Source organism: Perna viridis, chromosome 15 (genome assembly GCF_037379345.1).
Source record: "Perna viridis isolate PV_CMFRI_1.1 ecotype Kerala chromosome 15, ASM3737934v1, whole genome shotgun sequence".
Classification (NCBI taxonomy): domain Eukaryota; kingdom Metazoa; phylum Mollusca; class Bivalvia; order Mytilida; family Mytilidae; genus Perna; species Perna viridis.
Window position 1 is genome coordinate 21387792 of NC_142459.1, and position 18561 is coordinate 21406352.

At 32.6% G+C, this 18561-nt stretch overlaps 1 protein-coding gene and 1 long non-coding RNA gene across 23 annotated transcripts in view; one reads left to right on the top strand and one right to left on the bottom strand.

Annotated features, from left to right (window-relative positions):
- Nucleotides 1-911: 911 nt before the first annotated feature.
- The window catches only part of LOC148597446 (uncharacterized), a 127248-nt gene continuing 109598 nt past the window's right edge, over nucleotides 912-18561 (bottom strand). For all 6 annotated transcript variants that reach the window (XM_088562692.1, XM_088562690.1, XM_088562695.1 and 3 more), the window contains exons 6-8: nucleotides 10372-10490; nucleotides 7518-7574; nucleotides 912-3349 (exon numbers count right to left, since the gene is read on the bottom strand). In XM_088562692.1, the coding sequence (XP_088418818.1) occupies nucleotides 2043-3349; nucleotides 7518-7574; nucleotides 10372-10490 (1483 nt within the window). In that variant the 3' untranslated portion in view covers nucleotides 912-2042. The remainder of the gene's footprint in view (nucleotides 3350-7517; nucleotides 7575-10371; nucleotides 10491-18561) is intronic.
- LOC148597447 (uncharacterized) overlaps nucleotides 13653-18561 on the top strand; it is a 48716-nt gene continuing 43807 nt past the window's right edge. For 3 of the 17 annotated variants that reach the window (XR_015918905.1, XR_015918903.1, XR_015918904.1), the window contains exons 1-2: nucleotides 13838-14150; nucleotides 18198-18343. This is a non-coding gene — a long non-coding RNA (uncharacterized LOC148597447). The other 14 variants (XR_015918895.1, XR_015918896.1, XR_015918897.1 and 11 more) reach the window with 9 other exon arrangements.

The following is an 18561-nucleotide window of genomic DNA, read 5'->3' on the forward strand; positions in this document are numbered from 1 at the left end:
TACCTTGAAACCGAACACCTGTCAAAACCAGTCTCTCCATATCAAACGCCTGTCTAAACCAGTCTCGCCATATATACTTTATTTTGAACCTTGTTAAATCGAACACCTGTCTAATCCAGTCTGTTCATGTTTTCTTAACCTTTGTAAACCAAACATCTGTCTAAACCAGTCTCTCCATATAGTTTATTTTAGACCTCGGTAAACCGAACACCCTTTTAAACCAGTCCCCCTATAAGTTTACTATACACCTTCATAAATTTAACACCTGTCTAAACCAGTCTCTCCTTACAAGTTTATTTTGAACCTTGTTAAACCAAACACCTGTCTAAACAAGTCTCTCCATATCAGTTTACTTTAGACCTTCGTAAACCGAACATCTGTTTAAACCAGTCCCCCATATAAGTTTACTTTACACCTTTATAAATTTAACACCTGTCTAAACCAGTCTATCCATACAAGTTAATTATGAACCTTGGTTAACCAAACACTTGTCTCAACCAGTTTCTCCATGTAAGTTTATTTTAAACCTTTGTATACCGAACACCTGTCTAAACCAGTCCCCCATGGGGCAAATCCAGGACTTTTTTAAAGGAATTACGAGAAGAACTATATAAAAGGAAACCAGATTATATGTTAATGAGTATGACAAATTGCCACAACACATTATTTAGCAGGATACGAAAGTTTTTTTTGTTTTTTTTTGTATTTTGTTTTTTTTTGTTTTTTGTATTTTTTGTATTTTTTTCTATTTTTTGTTTTTTTAAGAGAGGTATGCGCCCATTACACATTCACCATGGACCCGCCCTGTGCATTAATGCCATAAAAAATATTTTCTCCCCTACTCCACCTCTAAAAATAAGTGCCATGCCATACTATGTCACTTTTGAGGAAAAAAACACCGAAACTGATAATATTTTCTCCTAGAAATCTCTATTTACATCAAAGTAATATGAACTAGATTTACAGTTTAAAATATTTTTTTTATACCTCAAAAGATTTTTTAATTATTTTCCAGGAAAACATAATAGAAACAGAATTAAAAAAACAAAAACAAAAACTTTTGTTCACATAATATCATTTTAATCTGTTTCAGTTCGATGAGTTGAATGAAACCCAGTAAAATCTTGAAATAACACCCTAAAAAACTGTAACTACGTTTTTTTCCACATATCTCCAAAAAAAATGTTGACATTTTTTAATTCAGTACCAGTATTAAAAATCAAAACAGAACAAGTCCCCACAACAGTAAGTTAAAACTTAAAATATAAAAATAAATCAGGGAACAAAACTTACAAATATAAAAACATCCACTGTCTGTAACATTCTAGAAAATTCGAATAAAAAACAACTTTTTTTCCTCAAAACATAAAAAAAGTTATATTTTCTGATTTAAAATGAAAAGTTGAATAAAACAAGACCCCACAAGTCATGTCAAGTATTGAATATAAAAATTATAAAATGTTGTCAAAGATGACTGCATATTAATTTTGTGATATTTGAAGCACAGAAAATTTTGAAAAAAAACCACCTTTTTTTTACCAAATCTAAAAATTATTACTTTAATCTGAAGCAGAACGATGAGTTGAATAAAACAAGACCCCACAACATGGGTCAAAAACTTAAAATATAAAAATAAATCACTAAAATCAACTCAAAATAAAAAACCTCTACTGTACAGAACATTCCAGAAAATTTTGAAAAACAACTTTTTTTACCAAATCTAAAAATTATTAATTTTAACTGATACAGAATGATGAGTCGAGTAAAACAAGATCCCACAACATGGGTCAAAAACTTAAAATATAAAAAATAAATCACTAAAATCAACTCAAAATACAAAACTTCCACTTTACAGAACATTCCAGAAAATTTTGAAAAAGAACTTTTTTCTCACAAATCATAAAAATAATTATATATTCTGATTCAGCATAAAAAGTTGATTCAAACAAGACCCCACAAGTAATATTAAATTCTTAAAATAAAAGAAATAAAAGGTTATCAAAAATAAATCATGAGCAGATTATTGACATAAAGAATGAATATCAATGTTTAATGTAACTCCTTAAAAGTTGTTTAATTGATTCATCAACCGAATTTATATCCATTATATATCCCATCACTTTCTCTTTATATCTTTCTTCTCTCAACTGTTGATTATAAAAGAAGGACTCTCCATCTTGTTTCTTAAGATCTCTGAATATTCTGTCAAAATAAAGAACTTCAGTATCATCAGATAAATACAGGAAGGAATCATCTTGTTCTAGATTTTGACCTGATTTAAGTTTGAATCTTTCTGCTATGAATGATGAAGGTGAATATTCAATGAAAAGTTCCACAAGTTTTTGACCACAAGTTACAGCAACCATATCATACAGTTTATCATGGGCTATACTGTAGACTGATCCTGTTTTCTTGATATATGTTCCATCAAGTTTATTGAAGGTGTCAACAAGTTGTTTTCTTTCCAGTTCTATTTTTAGATTGATTCTAAAATTATCCACTATTTCTGTTACTTTCTCTTTAACATTTTGTGGTGTTGTTCTTGGATTCATATAGGATTCATCTAATTCATTTGGAAACAATACACATAATACCAAGGCACAGAACTCAAAATATTTATTTTCTATCATGTCTTTGATATCATTCTTTATACTATCAACAGGAGATGTGAAAAGTTCAGTCAACTGCTCTACTTGTTTTCCCTTCGACATTTTACACAGCAATGGAAAAAAGGAACACTTGTCCATCATTTCATCCATTTCCAACAAATCATATTCTGACAGAGTTGTGTACTTGCTGATCATATTACGTCTTTCTTTAGGCAGTAAGCAATAATTCTTGGATTGTAAGTCTACTGATGGTTTGTTGAACATCTTCATTGACTCGAATTTTGCATCCTTTGATATTTGCAAACGACATGAAATAAGAATTATCATTCGTCCATAAGTTACCCCCTTTTTATCTGATTTTGCATCTTTTCGGTTTTTATTTTCAGAAAGAAATAATTGCTCAATTTTGTCAGCCTGTTCTTTCCATGTTTGTAAGTCTTGTTCATTAATAAAATTCTTCCCACAAAAATCATCTATGACAAAAACTTGATTCTTTTTTAAATCTCTGTATTGTACAATATCAGCAGGAGAGGATACAATTGGAATAACATCATATTTCTCCTTTGATTGTAATTCTAGTGCTACATGGTGTATAATTGAGGATTTCCCTGATCCAGAACTTCCAGTAACAAGAACCACACCATTTTCTTGAACCAATCTGGTCACCTGTTCTGTTGCCCTGGTAACAGTAAATGTTATTTCATCTTCCTTCCATTTTTCAATGTAACTCTGATATTTTTCTATAATAAAAAAGTATGTTTAATTATTTGTGTATCAAAAATAATAAAATGTTTAGCAATATGACACGGCAATTTAATTTGAAACCTGAATAGTAAAGACAAGAAGTATGGCAAGCAAAAGTGGACAAAAATAAGTGTTTTCTTATATTAAAAAAATGATTTTTTAATATTACAAAATCATTTTTTTAATATCACAAAACCTTTTTTTAATATTAAAAATAATTTTTTTTTTGATATTGAAAATTCAATTAAATTTCTAATATTGAAAATGATTTTTAATATTAGAAATTGATTTTCTGGTATTACAAATTGGATTTGTTGTATTCAATTATGATTATTTAATATTAGAAAATAATTTTATAATATAAAAAAATGTGATTGATTTTGCAATATTGCAAAGAGATTTTTTAATACTACAAAATCAATTTCTAATATTACAATATTTACAATATTAATAAATGTGTGATATTTTGTAATATTACTAAATCAGGAATTTGTAATATCAGAGAATGAATTTTTAATATTACTAAATGAATTTCTAATATTATAATATCAAAAAACGTTTTTTTTAATATTACAAATTTATTTTCTAATATTACAAATTCACTTTCTAATATTACAAATTGGATTTTTAATATCACAGAACCCTTTTTTAATATTAAAAATTCAACTGAATTTCTAATATTAAAAGGACTTTTTAATACAATTACCATTCTTTTCCTCGTTTGTCTACCCCAAACTTGACTTTTTATAAGCAACTCGGCGTGTGTTTCTAGAAAAGCAGAGGACGCTTACCCCACCAGTGCACCTGGTCCATACTCCCAGTTTTCAGTGGAGTTGCTCATTTGCTTTTGTTACTTTGTATGTTTGATTTTAGTAACTTTATGTTCTTTGTTGTGTATGTCTGTTTTCCATGTCTGGTCTTTGTCCCTGGATTGCATTCTTTTAATTACCGCTATAACCTTGCTTCCTTTGATTACTCCTTCTATCGAAACTACAGTAAACTGTCATTGAAAATTTTCACTAAAACTTGATGATGCACATCTTTTTTTACAGGCAGCTTATGGAGACAGTGTGTAAATTTTAATCATTTTATTGATCACTTTAAATATATAGTTGATTACTCTTTTAATATTAGAAAATCATTTTGTAATATAAACAAATGTGATTGATTTTGCAATATTGCAAAGTGATTTTTAAATTTCACAAATTGCTTTTTTAATATTACAAATTCATTTCCTAATATTACAAATTCATTTCCTAATACTACAAATTCATTTCCTAATATTACAAATTCAATTTGTAACATTACTAAATGTATGATATTTTGTAATATTAGAAAATGAATTTTAATATTTCAAAATTAATTTCTGATATTAAAAAATATTTTCTGATATAAAAAAAGTGATTTTGTAACATTAAAAAACTATTTTGTAATATTATAAAATATTGATTTTTGTCCACCTCGACTTGCCATAGACAAGGATGGGTATTCTATATGCTGCACCCACGGCAGAAAGTATGTTCCCTGTTCATATTGTCTTTATATTACCAGTATTGTCTCTATTCTATTGTCTCAGTTTCTATTGTCTCAGTATTGTCTCTGTTTCTGTTGTCTTTGCATTGTCTCTGTCTCAGTTGTATCAGTATTGTCTCTGTACCAGTTGTCTCAGTATTGTCTCAATATTGTCCCTGTTCTTGTTGTCTCAGTATCTGTGTATGTTCATATTGTCTGTGTTCCCGTTGTCATTGTATTGTCTCTGTTCATGTTGTCTCAGTATTTGTGTCTGTTCATATTGTCTCAGTATTTGTCACTGTACATATTGTCTCTGTTCTTGTTGTCTTTGTATTGTCTCTGTTTCTGTTGTCTCAGTAGTTGTGTCTGTCATATTGTCTCTGTTCCTATTGTCTCAGTATTGTCTATGTTTTTGTTGTCTTTGTATTTTCTCTGACCCTGTTCTGTCACTATTGTCTCAGTTCCAGTTGTCTCAGTATTGTCTCTGTACTTGTTGTATCAGTATTGTCTCTTTCTATTGTTTTTGTATTGCCTCTGTTCTTGTCGTCTCAGTATTTGTATCTGTTTATATTGTCTCTGTTCCTGTTGTCTCAGTATTTGTGTCTGTCATAATGTCTCTGTTCCTATTGTCTCAGTATTGTCTCTGTTTCTGTTGTCTTTGTATTTTCTCTGTCCCTGTTCTGTCACAATTGTATCAGTTCCAGTTGTCTCAGTATTGTCTCTGTCCTTGTTGTCTCAGAATTGTCTCTGTTCCTGTTGTCTCAGTTTTTGTATCTGTTCATATTGTCTCGTTCCTGTTGTCTCATTATTACCTTTATTTTTGTTGTCTTTGTATTTTCTCTGATCCTGTTGTCTCAGTATTAGTGTCTATACTTTGTCTCCAACCCCATTATCTAACCACAGTCTTTGCCCAGCTGTTTAACAGCTGTCTTTATCTCTTTTGTCTCTGTCTAACCACTGTCTCTGTCCCAGTTGTCTATACTTTGTCTTCAGCTCAGTTGTCGAACCACAGTCTTTGCCCGGCTGGCTAAACATTTTCTGTAATTCTGTTATCTAACCACTGTCTCTATCTCTGTTGTCTCTGTCGTAGTTGTCTAAACTATGTCTACAACCCCAATGTATAACCAGAGTCTTTGCCTGCCTGTCAAATCACTGTCTTGAACTCTGGTGTCTAACCACTGTCTTTATTTGCTTTCTGACCACAATCTCTGTCCCAGGTGTCTAACCTCTGTCTCCGTCCACAATGCCTAACCACATTTTTAATCTCTGTCTCCATCCTCAACGTCTCCAACCCCTTTGACTAAACACTGTCTCTGTCCCATTTATTCATTTGTCCACAACCAGAGTGTCTAAAAACTGTCTTTAAATGTAAACTGTATCCAATGATATGCCACAGTATATACTTTCGGTCAAATTTGACGGATTTTTGAAATTAGTGAAAATAAAACAATTCGCGACATTTTCAAAAAGTGAGGATTCTTTGTCGTATTGACTCTAGGATATTATATTTCCATTCGAATAACCAATATAAGCCCTTTCTAACTCATTTTATAAAGGTCTTTCCCATTTCAATGGGAAGACATTCTTGTATTCCTTCTGTTTTTTTTTTCTGCCGCCAAATGTCCCCGCTTCTGATAAAGCTGATCGCAATAAGATTTTGACCATTTAGTACGGTCAAATTGACCGACAAGTTCAAAGTGAGACAAAAACAAAAACTAAAAACAAAACTGAAAACAGACTAAGGTAGTTCTCATTCTTCTTTACTTTGGAACCAGTTCGTGTTGTCCTTTATATTCTTGATTTATTGCTTGGGTTTAATGCGCGAGCAGCAATAGTTCACCTATATTCATGGTATTGCCATAGATGTCGCAGCGGTACGAGTTCGAGTCCCGCGGAGGGAACGACAAAAATTTGCTTCGCAAATTTGACAGTTCTAACATCGTTGGGAATTTTTCAGACCCTTCTATAAGTTTACGTTATCTTCCCTGTATCAATTTGATCCGGTGGAGCAGTGTAGGGAATAGGGTCGTCACATTCTGAGACGTTGTATAATATTGATTTGTTGTGACATGCATCATTAATTTGATCCTCTATCCTACATAATAACACCTAGATGAACTGTCCCGTACTACCATACATCGTGTACTAAGTTACAGACCTAGATTAATCCTACGAGGAGGAATCACCCGGCCAGCGAAAGCTATATTTTAATATAGCCTAGCTGGCCGAGTGGTCTAGGGCGCTGGACTTAGTGCAGGCGGTGTTGCCATAGATGTCACAGCGGTACGAGTTCGAGTCCCGCGGAGGGAACGACAAAAATTTGCTTCGCAAATTTGACAGTTCAAACATCGTTGGGAATTTTCAGACCCTTCTATAAGTTTACGTTATCTTCCCTGTATCTGAGACGTTGTATATATATATATATATATATATATATATATGAATATATAAATGGGTGATAAAATGAATATGAAATAAATAATAGGATCGGACGAAAGTACAATAGAATCGACAATTTTTATTGGCACTGAAATATGGAGAGGTGTATAGAGTTCTTGAACAATTGACCTTTTAATTATATTGTCTTTCAATATCTTTGAATAATTTTAAATTTAAATGTTGAATCATGTCTTTATAATATACTTTATATACCTGACTGTGACAGCAAGCTTTCTTTTACTTCGGTGAGTTCTATTTCTGTGTCATTTTCTGAAATATCATATTCCTTGTTAGTTTTCTTAGATCAATGAGTTTAAAAAATAGATTCTACGCAAACATAATAAAAAAAATTGTCTTCGTCGTTACTGGTATCAGAAAAGTCCATCTTTTGAAAGCATAGTTGAAAAAGGTAAGTATTAAGTTACCAACTTTGAATTTATAAATCAGATAGTAAAATATCAGATGGTAAAACAAAGCTTAAATGTAAATAAACTATGTTACTCATTTGTTTGATACATTTTAAAGTGAAATTGTGGGTTTAGGCTGTTTTTATGGTAAGCCAAAGCTGAAGCTGCCATAGTGACGCTCATATGATATTTTGACCCCCGCGAAATATTGATCCCGATGTTAAAATAGCATAAGATATCGACCCCGGGTTTATTTTAACATGTCCCCCTTATGATATTTTAACCCCTACTGGGGAATTAATTTATCACAGTAAAGGGTTAATGTATCGCAAGAGGGGTTTTTTGGCTAACCAAACCTCAAACTCCAAAAGTGACAGTTATTATTGCGATGTAGCATTGTGTTCTTCACACAAGAGTCAAATGGGTAAAACAGTAGTGATCTCATTTGCAGACTTGACACCTCAGTTGTAGTGAAATTCTCAACTTTATTTCTTTTTTAAACAATCTGCTCTAGCATGTACAATCAAGTGTGAGGTGAAACTAGAACACCCTGATGTATGTATTTTGCTGCACATATAAGGAAAAATATTAATTTTGACTTTGATCTTCTCTCTTATTCAATAATCTATTCCTTGTGTGACCACTGTTGTAAAACTCGACAAGTATGTCTTAAATTTGGAGGAGGAAGCTGTTTCTGTAGTATCTTCATTTCTACCATGTAGGATATATAAACGGGATCCATTGCTGGTAACAACACCGTCCATATATCTGTATGTAAATTTAAAAGAACTACTCTCACGACTTTTTTGTCTTTTGTAAGACTGAAAAATTGTTGTCTATAAGAATGGAAAAATAAATCTGCAAGGAGAGAGGGCTATATTTTTAGAGTGAACAGGGATAGTTGACCCATAACAATTCTTTTCCAAGCATTACAATTATTACTGAAGCCCGCTACATGATTTAACGGTAAAGGGGCTCTCGCTCTTTCCCTTTCAAAAGCCTGAAATTCATTTTAAATACACATTGTTAATGGTGGAATTATCATAGCAGTTATAAAACAAATTTAACATATAACCATGGTGACCATTGAGATTTTTTTTTTCAGTCTGACAGGATGTTTCATCATGTTGAAATCATGGTGTCTCGATTTATTGCAGCCAAATTTACCGACAAGTTTAAGGTGAGACAAAAAAAAATTAATACATAAAAAATGAAAGAAAAAAAAAACTGAAAACAGAGTAAGGTAGTTTTTTTTTCTTCTCTTCTGTATTTAGGAAAGAGTTTGTGTTGTCCTTAATATTCTTGATTTATTGCTTGGGTTTAACGCCCGAGCAGCAATATTTCAGCTATATTCATGGATCATTCATAAAATGGGTGATAAAATGAACATAAAATGAATAATATGATCGGACAAAAGAATAATATAATCGACAATTTTTATTGCCACTGGAAATAGGGAGAGGTGGATAGAGCCGGGCAACTTAGCCTTCTGTGACCCCAGCATCTAACATACCATTGTAACGTACCCATTGTACTACCTGGGGCACACAATCCAGTTGCTCTGTTGGCTGTATGCCCTATCCCCTGGTCAGGATTTGTAGCACTATTTAAGTGCCTTTTACGACAAGCTTAGTGCTGTTCCTGGCCTATTCTTTAGACACCCGGATCCGCACGAGGCTATTGTTCTTAATAATAACTTGAATTCAGATACTTTTTGTGTTTCCAATGTGGTTTAACACGTGACAACTCGGCCAACAGGCTTGGCATCCAAAGTCAACTTGGCTTCTCTAGTTTAAATATAATTCGTCTTCTTACTGGTCATATAAACAGACTTCGAGTGAGGGACATTTTTTCATAACTGAATTTGAAAACATAATTCAAAAGTGCATTTTATTTGCTATATAACGCTTTATTTAGAACTTTTAGTTGATATAAGAAACTGTTCATTTTTGGTTAATCCAATGTTTCATCTTAATTTTCGTCAGCTGTTGAACAAAAACTTATTTTTTATGATCTTAAGAACTGTCATAAACTAAATGGGCTTACATCTAACAAAAATAGCACAAAATATATTGAAAACAATGTAAAATGTAACTTTTTATTCGATGAAATGAAATGTGACGAATTAAATGGGTGTCCATGCCAACAAAAAAAAAAAAAAACAAAAAAACAAAAAAAAAAACAGGCAGTGGTTGGTACATGATATTAGTTTTAAGTCAATGTTCCACCATTTCATTATTATGATTATTACCAAAAATGTCATTTTCCACAGATCTGAATGTTTGTTTTTGATTAAATACAGCGGTATAAGAGAAAACAGAGTACATAAAAAGCATTGGAATCTTTAAAAAATGGAGATAACTCTTTATTCTGTACAAAATTTAGTGACTTTTTATGGAACTTTAAAATTATTTTCTGAGCCATCGATAGTCGACTAAAAATCTTTGACAAACACACTTTTTGTAAGATATAACCTTTTGATTGGAACCCAAATATCAATGAGAGAAAAAATGTGCCATCCGTTTTATAGGAATTACCTAATTTTGCATGGACAGCCTCTTATTTTATGAGTACGTTACTCCAAATTAGATATTCAATGAAGGCAACATATGAAACATGTTGAAATTAAGTTGAAACATATGATATCAACATATTCTTACCTTGTTCTAATTTACACAGTCGTTCAAAGCAACACAACGTATGCTGATGGCGTCTTCTTATTACAACGATGATAAAAAAGAACAGAAAAACGGCCAAAGTCCCAATTACTATCCCAACTCTGAAAATATTCAATTAACATCTTTTTTTTAATTTATTGATATTGTATTTCGTTAGTTTAAAGGATACACATAATCAAGCAGCTTTTTACACATCAAAATTTTTTGACAGATACCAAGTAAAATTATCTTGATTGAAGAAAGAAAGTAAAATAATCATGAGTTAATATCGTTTAAATAGCCCTTTATATTAAGTGTAAAATCATTATTTCTAGGGAATTGAACATCGCCTGTAAATCATTTCATAACTGACAAACAGTACTTGCTCCAGACATCATAAGTAGACGTAGAGAGAGACAGTTTCAAACGAAAGTACATTCATAAACAACAACAAAATTAAGAACACTAAAATCATGTCACAAAATAAAATGCACATAAGGACAATACAGTACAAAATCATTAACAATTAATTGCGTTATCACATAGGGGCATGCAGACTTTTGCAAATCGCTAACTACCTTTGTCCTTTGGAATATTCTAAATATGCACTCAATATTGGTTATTCATTTAAGGGTCACGACCGCTTAAATTTTAGAATAACGACATTTATCTATTTGTAACATAACCTTTTTTCTATTATTGTGTTTTGTGAATGCCACTATCCAGTTATGGAAATTATTTCTGGTAACAGGCCTACATAACACAAATTCCAAAGGCTTAAAGAGCTTTTATATTTGGAAAATAGGCAATCAAAGTTTCTTAAATTTAAGATTTAAACTCCAGGTATTTGACAATAAGACAATAAATATTGCAAAACCAATAAACACTACGGTTTAACAGGGTAGTTAAGTACTTTCGTTGAGGTTTCTACAAGAGGAGATAAGTCTGTCGTGACGACGTCATTTCGTAGCTATAGAAACGTCGACGCCATTACCTTCGCTTCGATCATAGCGAGGTGATTTCTTCAATATTTCCCGGCCTCTGTTACTCATACAATGCTTGTATAAGGAAGAAACAAATGTTTTCTCTCAAAATGTTTGTTGCAAGACGATAGAAGACAATATTTTAAAGAGGAAATATGCCATTTCGTGAATGTGTTGTGGCCGGAGCTTTTTACCTTATATGGAAAACGACGTTACTGAGAAGCTTGAGATCTTATTTCCGTCGGCTGACGCACATTCTTTCGACTAGCGAGAAGAAAATGACGTTACAGAACGTAATGTTACGGCTTTTTCAATATGCCAACGTATGACGTGATAGCTACAGGTAATGTTTATTAATTCTATCAATCGATATTCTATCATTTCTGATCATACACATAAAATTTTACCTTTCCATGTTCCAAAATCGATGACCCGACTTTGTACACAATCTTGACATGTTTTTAATTTGCAATATCAAGGTTTACCACTATAGTCGAGATTGATTATAACCATGCATATCTTTGCCCAAGTTATATCCATCTTCGAAGTTATCACAGAAATATGGTATCAAAGATAACGTGTATGACACACATACAAGTATATCCATGTGTCATGCTACATTCTGATCTATTCTCTGTGACCATTACTTGAGTACAATTCAGCACTAGTCTATAATAGTAATCTTTTACTTCGGTGTTTGATCTGCTAGTTATCTGATACATACATGGAAACATGCAGACTAAAAACTCTTTAGTATGAAAACCCCTAATCAAAATTACAGGATATTGCCTATGAAATTGAAATTTCTGTGCCAATGGTTTTGAAACTTTGGAAAAATTCTTGCAATATTTTGCATTTAAAATGAATATAATTTTATTCTACATTGAACAGCAGTTTAGATTAAATGGGGAATTTAGCAGTACATGTATGTGTATGAATTCAGGAATAAATGCACTTAGAGATTTCATAACAATATTTCAGCATCAGAAGTGTATTTTCTTTTTAACTGATTTCTTACAATAACAAAGGCATTAACACTTTTGAAAGAGCAATATGTTTGCATGCTTTTCACCAAAATATAACTGTATTGAACACAAAATAATAGTATGACAACCCATTTCATACATGTTTGTTATTTATCAGCAAATTGTATAATCAGTTCACAAATATATTTTTTTAAAGAAACACATGGGACTCAATTTGCATTATAATTTTAGGACCATCTCTTCTTACTACCTGAGCAGTTTGAATAAGGATTGTATAAGTACACATAAATGTATGTATGTATGTATTATCCAAGTGATGTAGGAGATGACCAAATATGAAAGACATTTGCCAATACAACCAGATGCGTTAATATATTTCATACTTCAAAGTGCATATTAAATGTACACTGACGCACACAAGTGCATATGGGTGATGATGAATTGTAGCACTTTCTATTAATATTTGATGATAACATCTTGTTAATACATGTATCTTAGTACCAGTAGTAATTGAGACTACAAATAACATGTACAATGTACAAATTAATACCTGATGAAGAAATATACAATGATTTTTTTTTAAATTGTTAGCTGTGCCTTCAATTGTTTCATTTTTAATTTTAGGAAATTTGTAAATAGTGTGATGTACTGACTACCACGTTTATAAGGCATGTACCCTTCTTACAAATATACAAGCACAATCACAATCATCTTGTCTGTCTAGTAATAGTGTTGCTTGCAATGTTCTTAGCTTGACTTATTATTACATATTTGGTCCATAGTTATAACATGATGTGTTTGATATCTTTTCCATTTTCTTTTTATGGTGGACATGGTTTTATATAAAGATTGTAATGACCTATATAGAACCCTGATATTAGGTGTCTTGTAATAAGCTATACATTAGATGACATGCCAATCATAACATGTAATCCAGTACAGTAAAAGTATGGTATAGATGTGTACCTATATTGTGTACATTAATATATACATGCTGATACCTCCGACCATTTATTATATCATGCCATGATGTTGGATAGGTCAATAAAATAACAACTTGCTTACATTGACTCTGGAGAGCTGTCTTGGAAACATGGAATAACATTGTATTAGGAATATATATGCAATTATATATATATATATATATATATATATATATATATATATATATACATATATATATATATATATATATATATATATATATATGCGCCCTGGCCGTTTTGGGCGAATACGATATTTTCCGACGTTAGTAGAATTTGTTTGGTCGAAAATATTGATTAAGTTATGAGGCATTTCTTTAATATCGGAGGTTATATAGTGTCATTTTTTGCTGGTCAATCGATTGGTCAGTTGTATTTTAAGTTTAATTTGATGAAAAAAAAATTCTCCCGATCAAATTTCGCCCTTATTATATAATACTCAAGTGAAAAAAATTGTTTTGAAACATGGATATGTTGGGGGAACCAGGAAAAGAGGTTCATTTTTAGGGTAAGTGTAATACATTATCAACAGCAGCATTTTCGTTGAGATTTTACCACCATTTCAATAAAGAAAGACACTTATTCAAAGGATTGAAGAGCAAAATTTTCTCATGAAAAATTCTACGATTATTTGGGACTTGAATGTTCCACAACAGAACCTCGAACGATAGCCACACCCATATGCGTTTTTTTTATCTGACTGTTATCCGAACATAAGTCATTCCAAACAGGTAACCATCCTTTTGCTATAAGGAATTTATCGGACCTTTTCATAATTGAGGATAATTAAGACCCGAGACGATTTGAATGTGTAATGGCAGTACAGGCAGGTAATCAAGTCAAGTAAATCTTATTTAAAGTCGATAAATCAAACAGGAAATATAAGCTCTGTACAACTTTTGAAATCGTCATAGTGTAATTTTTGCTGACTTACAAAATGTACACTGCTCTCGCAGATTCATCAGCGGTAAGACCTCACTAACCTACATTCAAAACAAGGACGTCCATTTTAAAAACATTTCAGGTCATTTTGTATTGGTCCAAATTTCCTCTGACACTGCAACCCTCTTCTTTTTATTTGGATATTGATATGTCGGGTTGGGGTCAGAATGATGTGCCATACAAAAAGTTGGAGAAACAGCGGTACCGCGGAGTACCGCCCTTCAACTGCTTGTATTTGTAACAACTTTCAAGAATCAAGTTGAAATTGTGCATGTCATATCTACCTAGTTTGATTACAGGATCATTTTCCTGTATGCTGATACCAAATTTGCTACAAAAATTACCTTTTTTTTTTGAAGTTTTGATCATTTTCCATTTGAGACCCTGTTTTGTTGACATTTAAAATGTTTTAAAATTTTTGAACCGTAAAAGAGAGCATGTTACTTTTGGAACGGAAGGGTAGTACACACGTGATTTTTCTGTGGAATTTTGAAATATTCTGTTAGATTCCAGTCTTAAAAATCGTTTCTGCTCTGTTCCTTCCATAATGTAATTCTTGTTGTTAATTTGGTATTAGCATACAGGAAAATGATTCCAGAATCAAAGAGTAATCAAGGGAACCAAGGTTATATTGGTAATAAAAAGAATGTAATCTAGGGACAAAGACTAGATATGGAAAACAGACATTCACAACAAAGAACATAGAGCAGTGTGGAAAACTACCGCTCGCCAAATACGAGTAGATGTGTATTTTGGCGAGTTCTCATTTGCTTACACTCGTCAATTTGGTGACCATCAATTGATTGGCAAGGTCCAAGGAAAGTTAACCAGCCAACAGGTTACTTAGTAAAACATCCCTTAACATCATACATTATAAATATGTTCCCTTCATTTTAAGAAGTTTAGCTTGAATATTTCAACTGAATTTTGGCATGATATGCACAATTTTATTGACTTGTAAAGCATTGTTTACGATCTGCCATTTTAATTTCTGGTAAATGGGATGCGCCAAAACCTAGGCGACGGTCCAGATCTCGTATTAGTATTTAAACGAAATTATCTTGGTAATTTAAGATTTGTTACCTTGCAAATTAGTTGTTTATTGCTAAAATAAAAATGAACAAGAAATGGAGTACTTATTTTGTTACTGTAAAGTACTTGAAAAACTTAAATGGGAGAGTATATTCGAAAATGGAAAAGTTTTTGATAAATTTAAAAACAAATGAAAAGATAGTTGCAGAAAGACAGGAGATAGTCAAATCCAAGAGAAAAAAGATGATAGTACAGAAAAAAGAAAAAAAATGTGGGTAGTTGAATTTATATTTGACTAGCAAGATCAATATTCCACTAGCCAGAATGGCAAGTTGGGGAAAAATGGTTTCTCACACTGATAGAGTAACTAAAATCATACATACTAAGTAACAAAAGCAAGTGAAAAACTCGGACTCCACTAAAAATTGGGAGCATGGACCAGGTGCACCGGTAGGGTAAGCGTCCTCTACTTTTCTAGAAACACCTGCGGAGTTGCTCATAAAAAGTCAAGTCTGGGTAGACAAAAGAGGAAAGGAAAACTATGACCCGTTGAATAAATCAGTTTTCATGGTGCAGATGGATACACCATAACGATCCACGAACTAGGTAGGTGTGACATGCACAATTTCAACTTGAAAGTCATTGCAAGCGGTTGAAGGGCTGTACTCTGTGGTACCGCTGAATCTCCAATTTTTTGTATAATACATCGTTCTGACCCAACCCTACATATCAATATCCAAATGAAAAAGAGGAGAGTTGCAGGGTCAGAGGAAATATGGACTAATTTTGTATGTGGACCATATTAGCTAAAGGATTGATTTAGAGATAAGCCTCTTGGTGACCTGAGGCCAAGCCCTCCAATATGGATTATGGTTATCTTAATTTCCATTGCCTCTTTTTCTCTAGGCAATGTTAAAACGCAAGGGTGTTAAGATACTGATAGTGATAGGGATTTTTTGCTAAGGAGAAGAACGCTTCATTGATTTTCCAGATGTCAGAATGACAGGACAGTATTAAAGGGATGGCATTTTTTTTACAAGAAAACAATCGAATACCATCATACTTGCATTGATATGTTGTGGTTCATACACTACATGAAATTAATTTTCAAACTACATAGGTACCCTATGGAAAATGCATTACTAATAATTGCGCTCTTGTATCCTATAGAGAATGTGTACTATCACATTCACTTTTTTTCTTCATCACTGTTTTTTGGTGCTTAGCTTTCCTGCAAACTCTGTGGTGACTTTGATCATTCTTTTTTTTTTCAAAATTGATGCTTTTTGGGCTGATATTGAGAAAAAGTTTTTCAAAAAGGCTATTTTAATGGGCAATGAGAAGGGATGCATTGAATGGATAGGGGCACGGAAGTCCAAGTCAGGTTATGGGGTCCTAGTAGTGAAATGGCCTGATCGAGAGGGCAAAAGGGAGACTGCACACAGGCTTTCCTACATGATAAGGCATAGGATCACAAGGGATGATTTTCAAAAATCTTTTAATGACAAAGAGTGCAGCCATATCTGCCATGAGAAACTGTGTGTCAAGCCAGACCACATAGCCATATAACAACATGAGTTTAACCAGGAGAGAATTCACTGCAAAAGTCAAGGCCTCTGCTCAAAATCACACAAACCATATTGTTTAATATTTCATTTTATTAATATAAAAACTATTTTCTAACAGAAATTCTCCTTTTCTTTTTTTTACACTGTAGGAATGGTCTGTGTGTTTGTTTCGAGAAGAAGGTTTCTGTTCTTTTTCACTTTTCAGTAGCGAGTTTTTCTCATACGCAATAATTTCACTTAATTTTTCATACAGTTTCAGTGATGTCACTAAGTTTTTAAGTAGCTGGCTAATTAGATAAAGTAGGTGGCGAACCCGCCCATTATGGCAGGGGGTCCGGGGGCCGCGAGCGGCCCCCATAAGCTCTGGGGTAAATGGTGCAATATCCTGCATTCTAGGGCTCTCCTGGGCCATTGTACAGGACAATAAGATTACAATTTTTATACAAGTTTCTGTTTGTTAAGCCTAAAAAATGTGATATTTTTTTAAAATTTTGAACAAATTGTTTATTATTGAAAAGTTCCCCATTGCATAGACCCTTCTTTTTTCCACTTAAGACAAGTGACAACAAAGTAATTATAAATAATTTGAGCTTTTAATAATTTTTTTTTTCTAAATTGTTTTGCTAACTAGCATAATTAACCACTCCCATATCAATCTTTTCTCTCATTACACGCTTGAACCATCAATCGATCCAATCTTGTTGAAAATTTTATTTTGACAAAAATGGCACTTGTCATACCCAATGACCTTGCTAGTATTTTATCGAATTAAAATAAGATATTAAATATCATCAATAATATGATTGTTAATTTATATCTATCATTGTCACTGTCTGTCTTTTTGGCCTTAGCTGGCCCTGGTGACAAAAAACTACAGATAGATGATTGTCCCTGTGTCACAGGCTTTGACCTTTTACGGCCCGACATGTTGCTTTTTGCTGACCGGAAACGAAGTATTTTTAGTTCAGTAAAAATAAGAAAGTCTATATTTAGAAACAGGGAAAAAACGCGGACTATTTATTTTAGCAACCGAACAATACATTAAAGTCACACCGATGCGTCATTCAAGTGCAATCTTTAATATTTGTGGATGAATATTGTCAGTATATTATATAAAGAGGGTCTTGAAGAATATTTCATGAATTTTATTTTTGTGGGGTACGAAAGTAGCCGGCGACGTTTGAAAGAGTAGGCGGCGATTTTTGCCGGCTGCTGGCTTCTAATGACATCCCTGAGTTTGTACAGTTTTTCACGTTTTTCACCTCTATATTTCTTGTATTCCATTGTTTGCTTATGCTGCTTTTGTAAAATGTCTAATTTCTGCACACTTTTTAGAGCCTGGTAAGCTGTACTCCCAACTGGAATGTCACAGTGTAAGGCACTACACAACTCAAGGATGGATTCACCTGGACCAAGATTTACACTATGGATGGCTGAGTGTGCCCTTCCAGAATAGTTCTTTTTGTACATTACATTTGAAGGTAAGGAACGCCTTATGTACGATTCACACCCTCGACAAAGTTAGTGTTCATATTAAGCCTGGTCTTCTCAAGTGCTTTTGGTCCGAGGCACTTATTTACTGCGATACGAATAAAATCCATGTTTTCATGGGTATGCATGATTTTGAATGTCTTTGGTAGTAGACTTCTCTTCTTGAGCCACTCACTCTTGCCATATACAAAAGAATGTTTCTTGCATA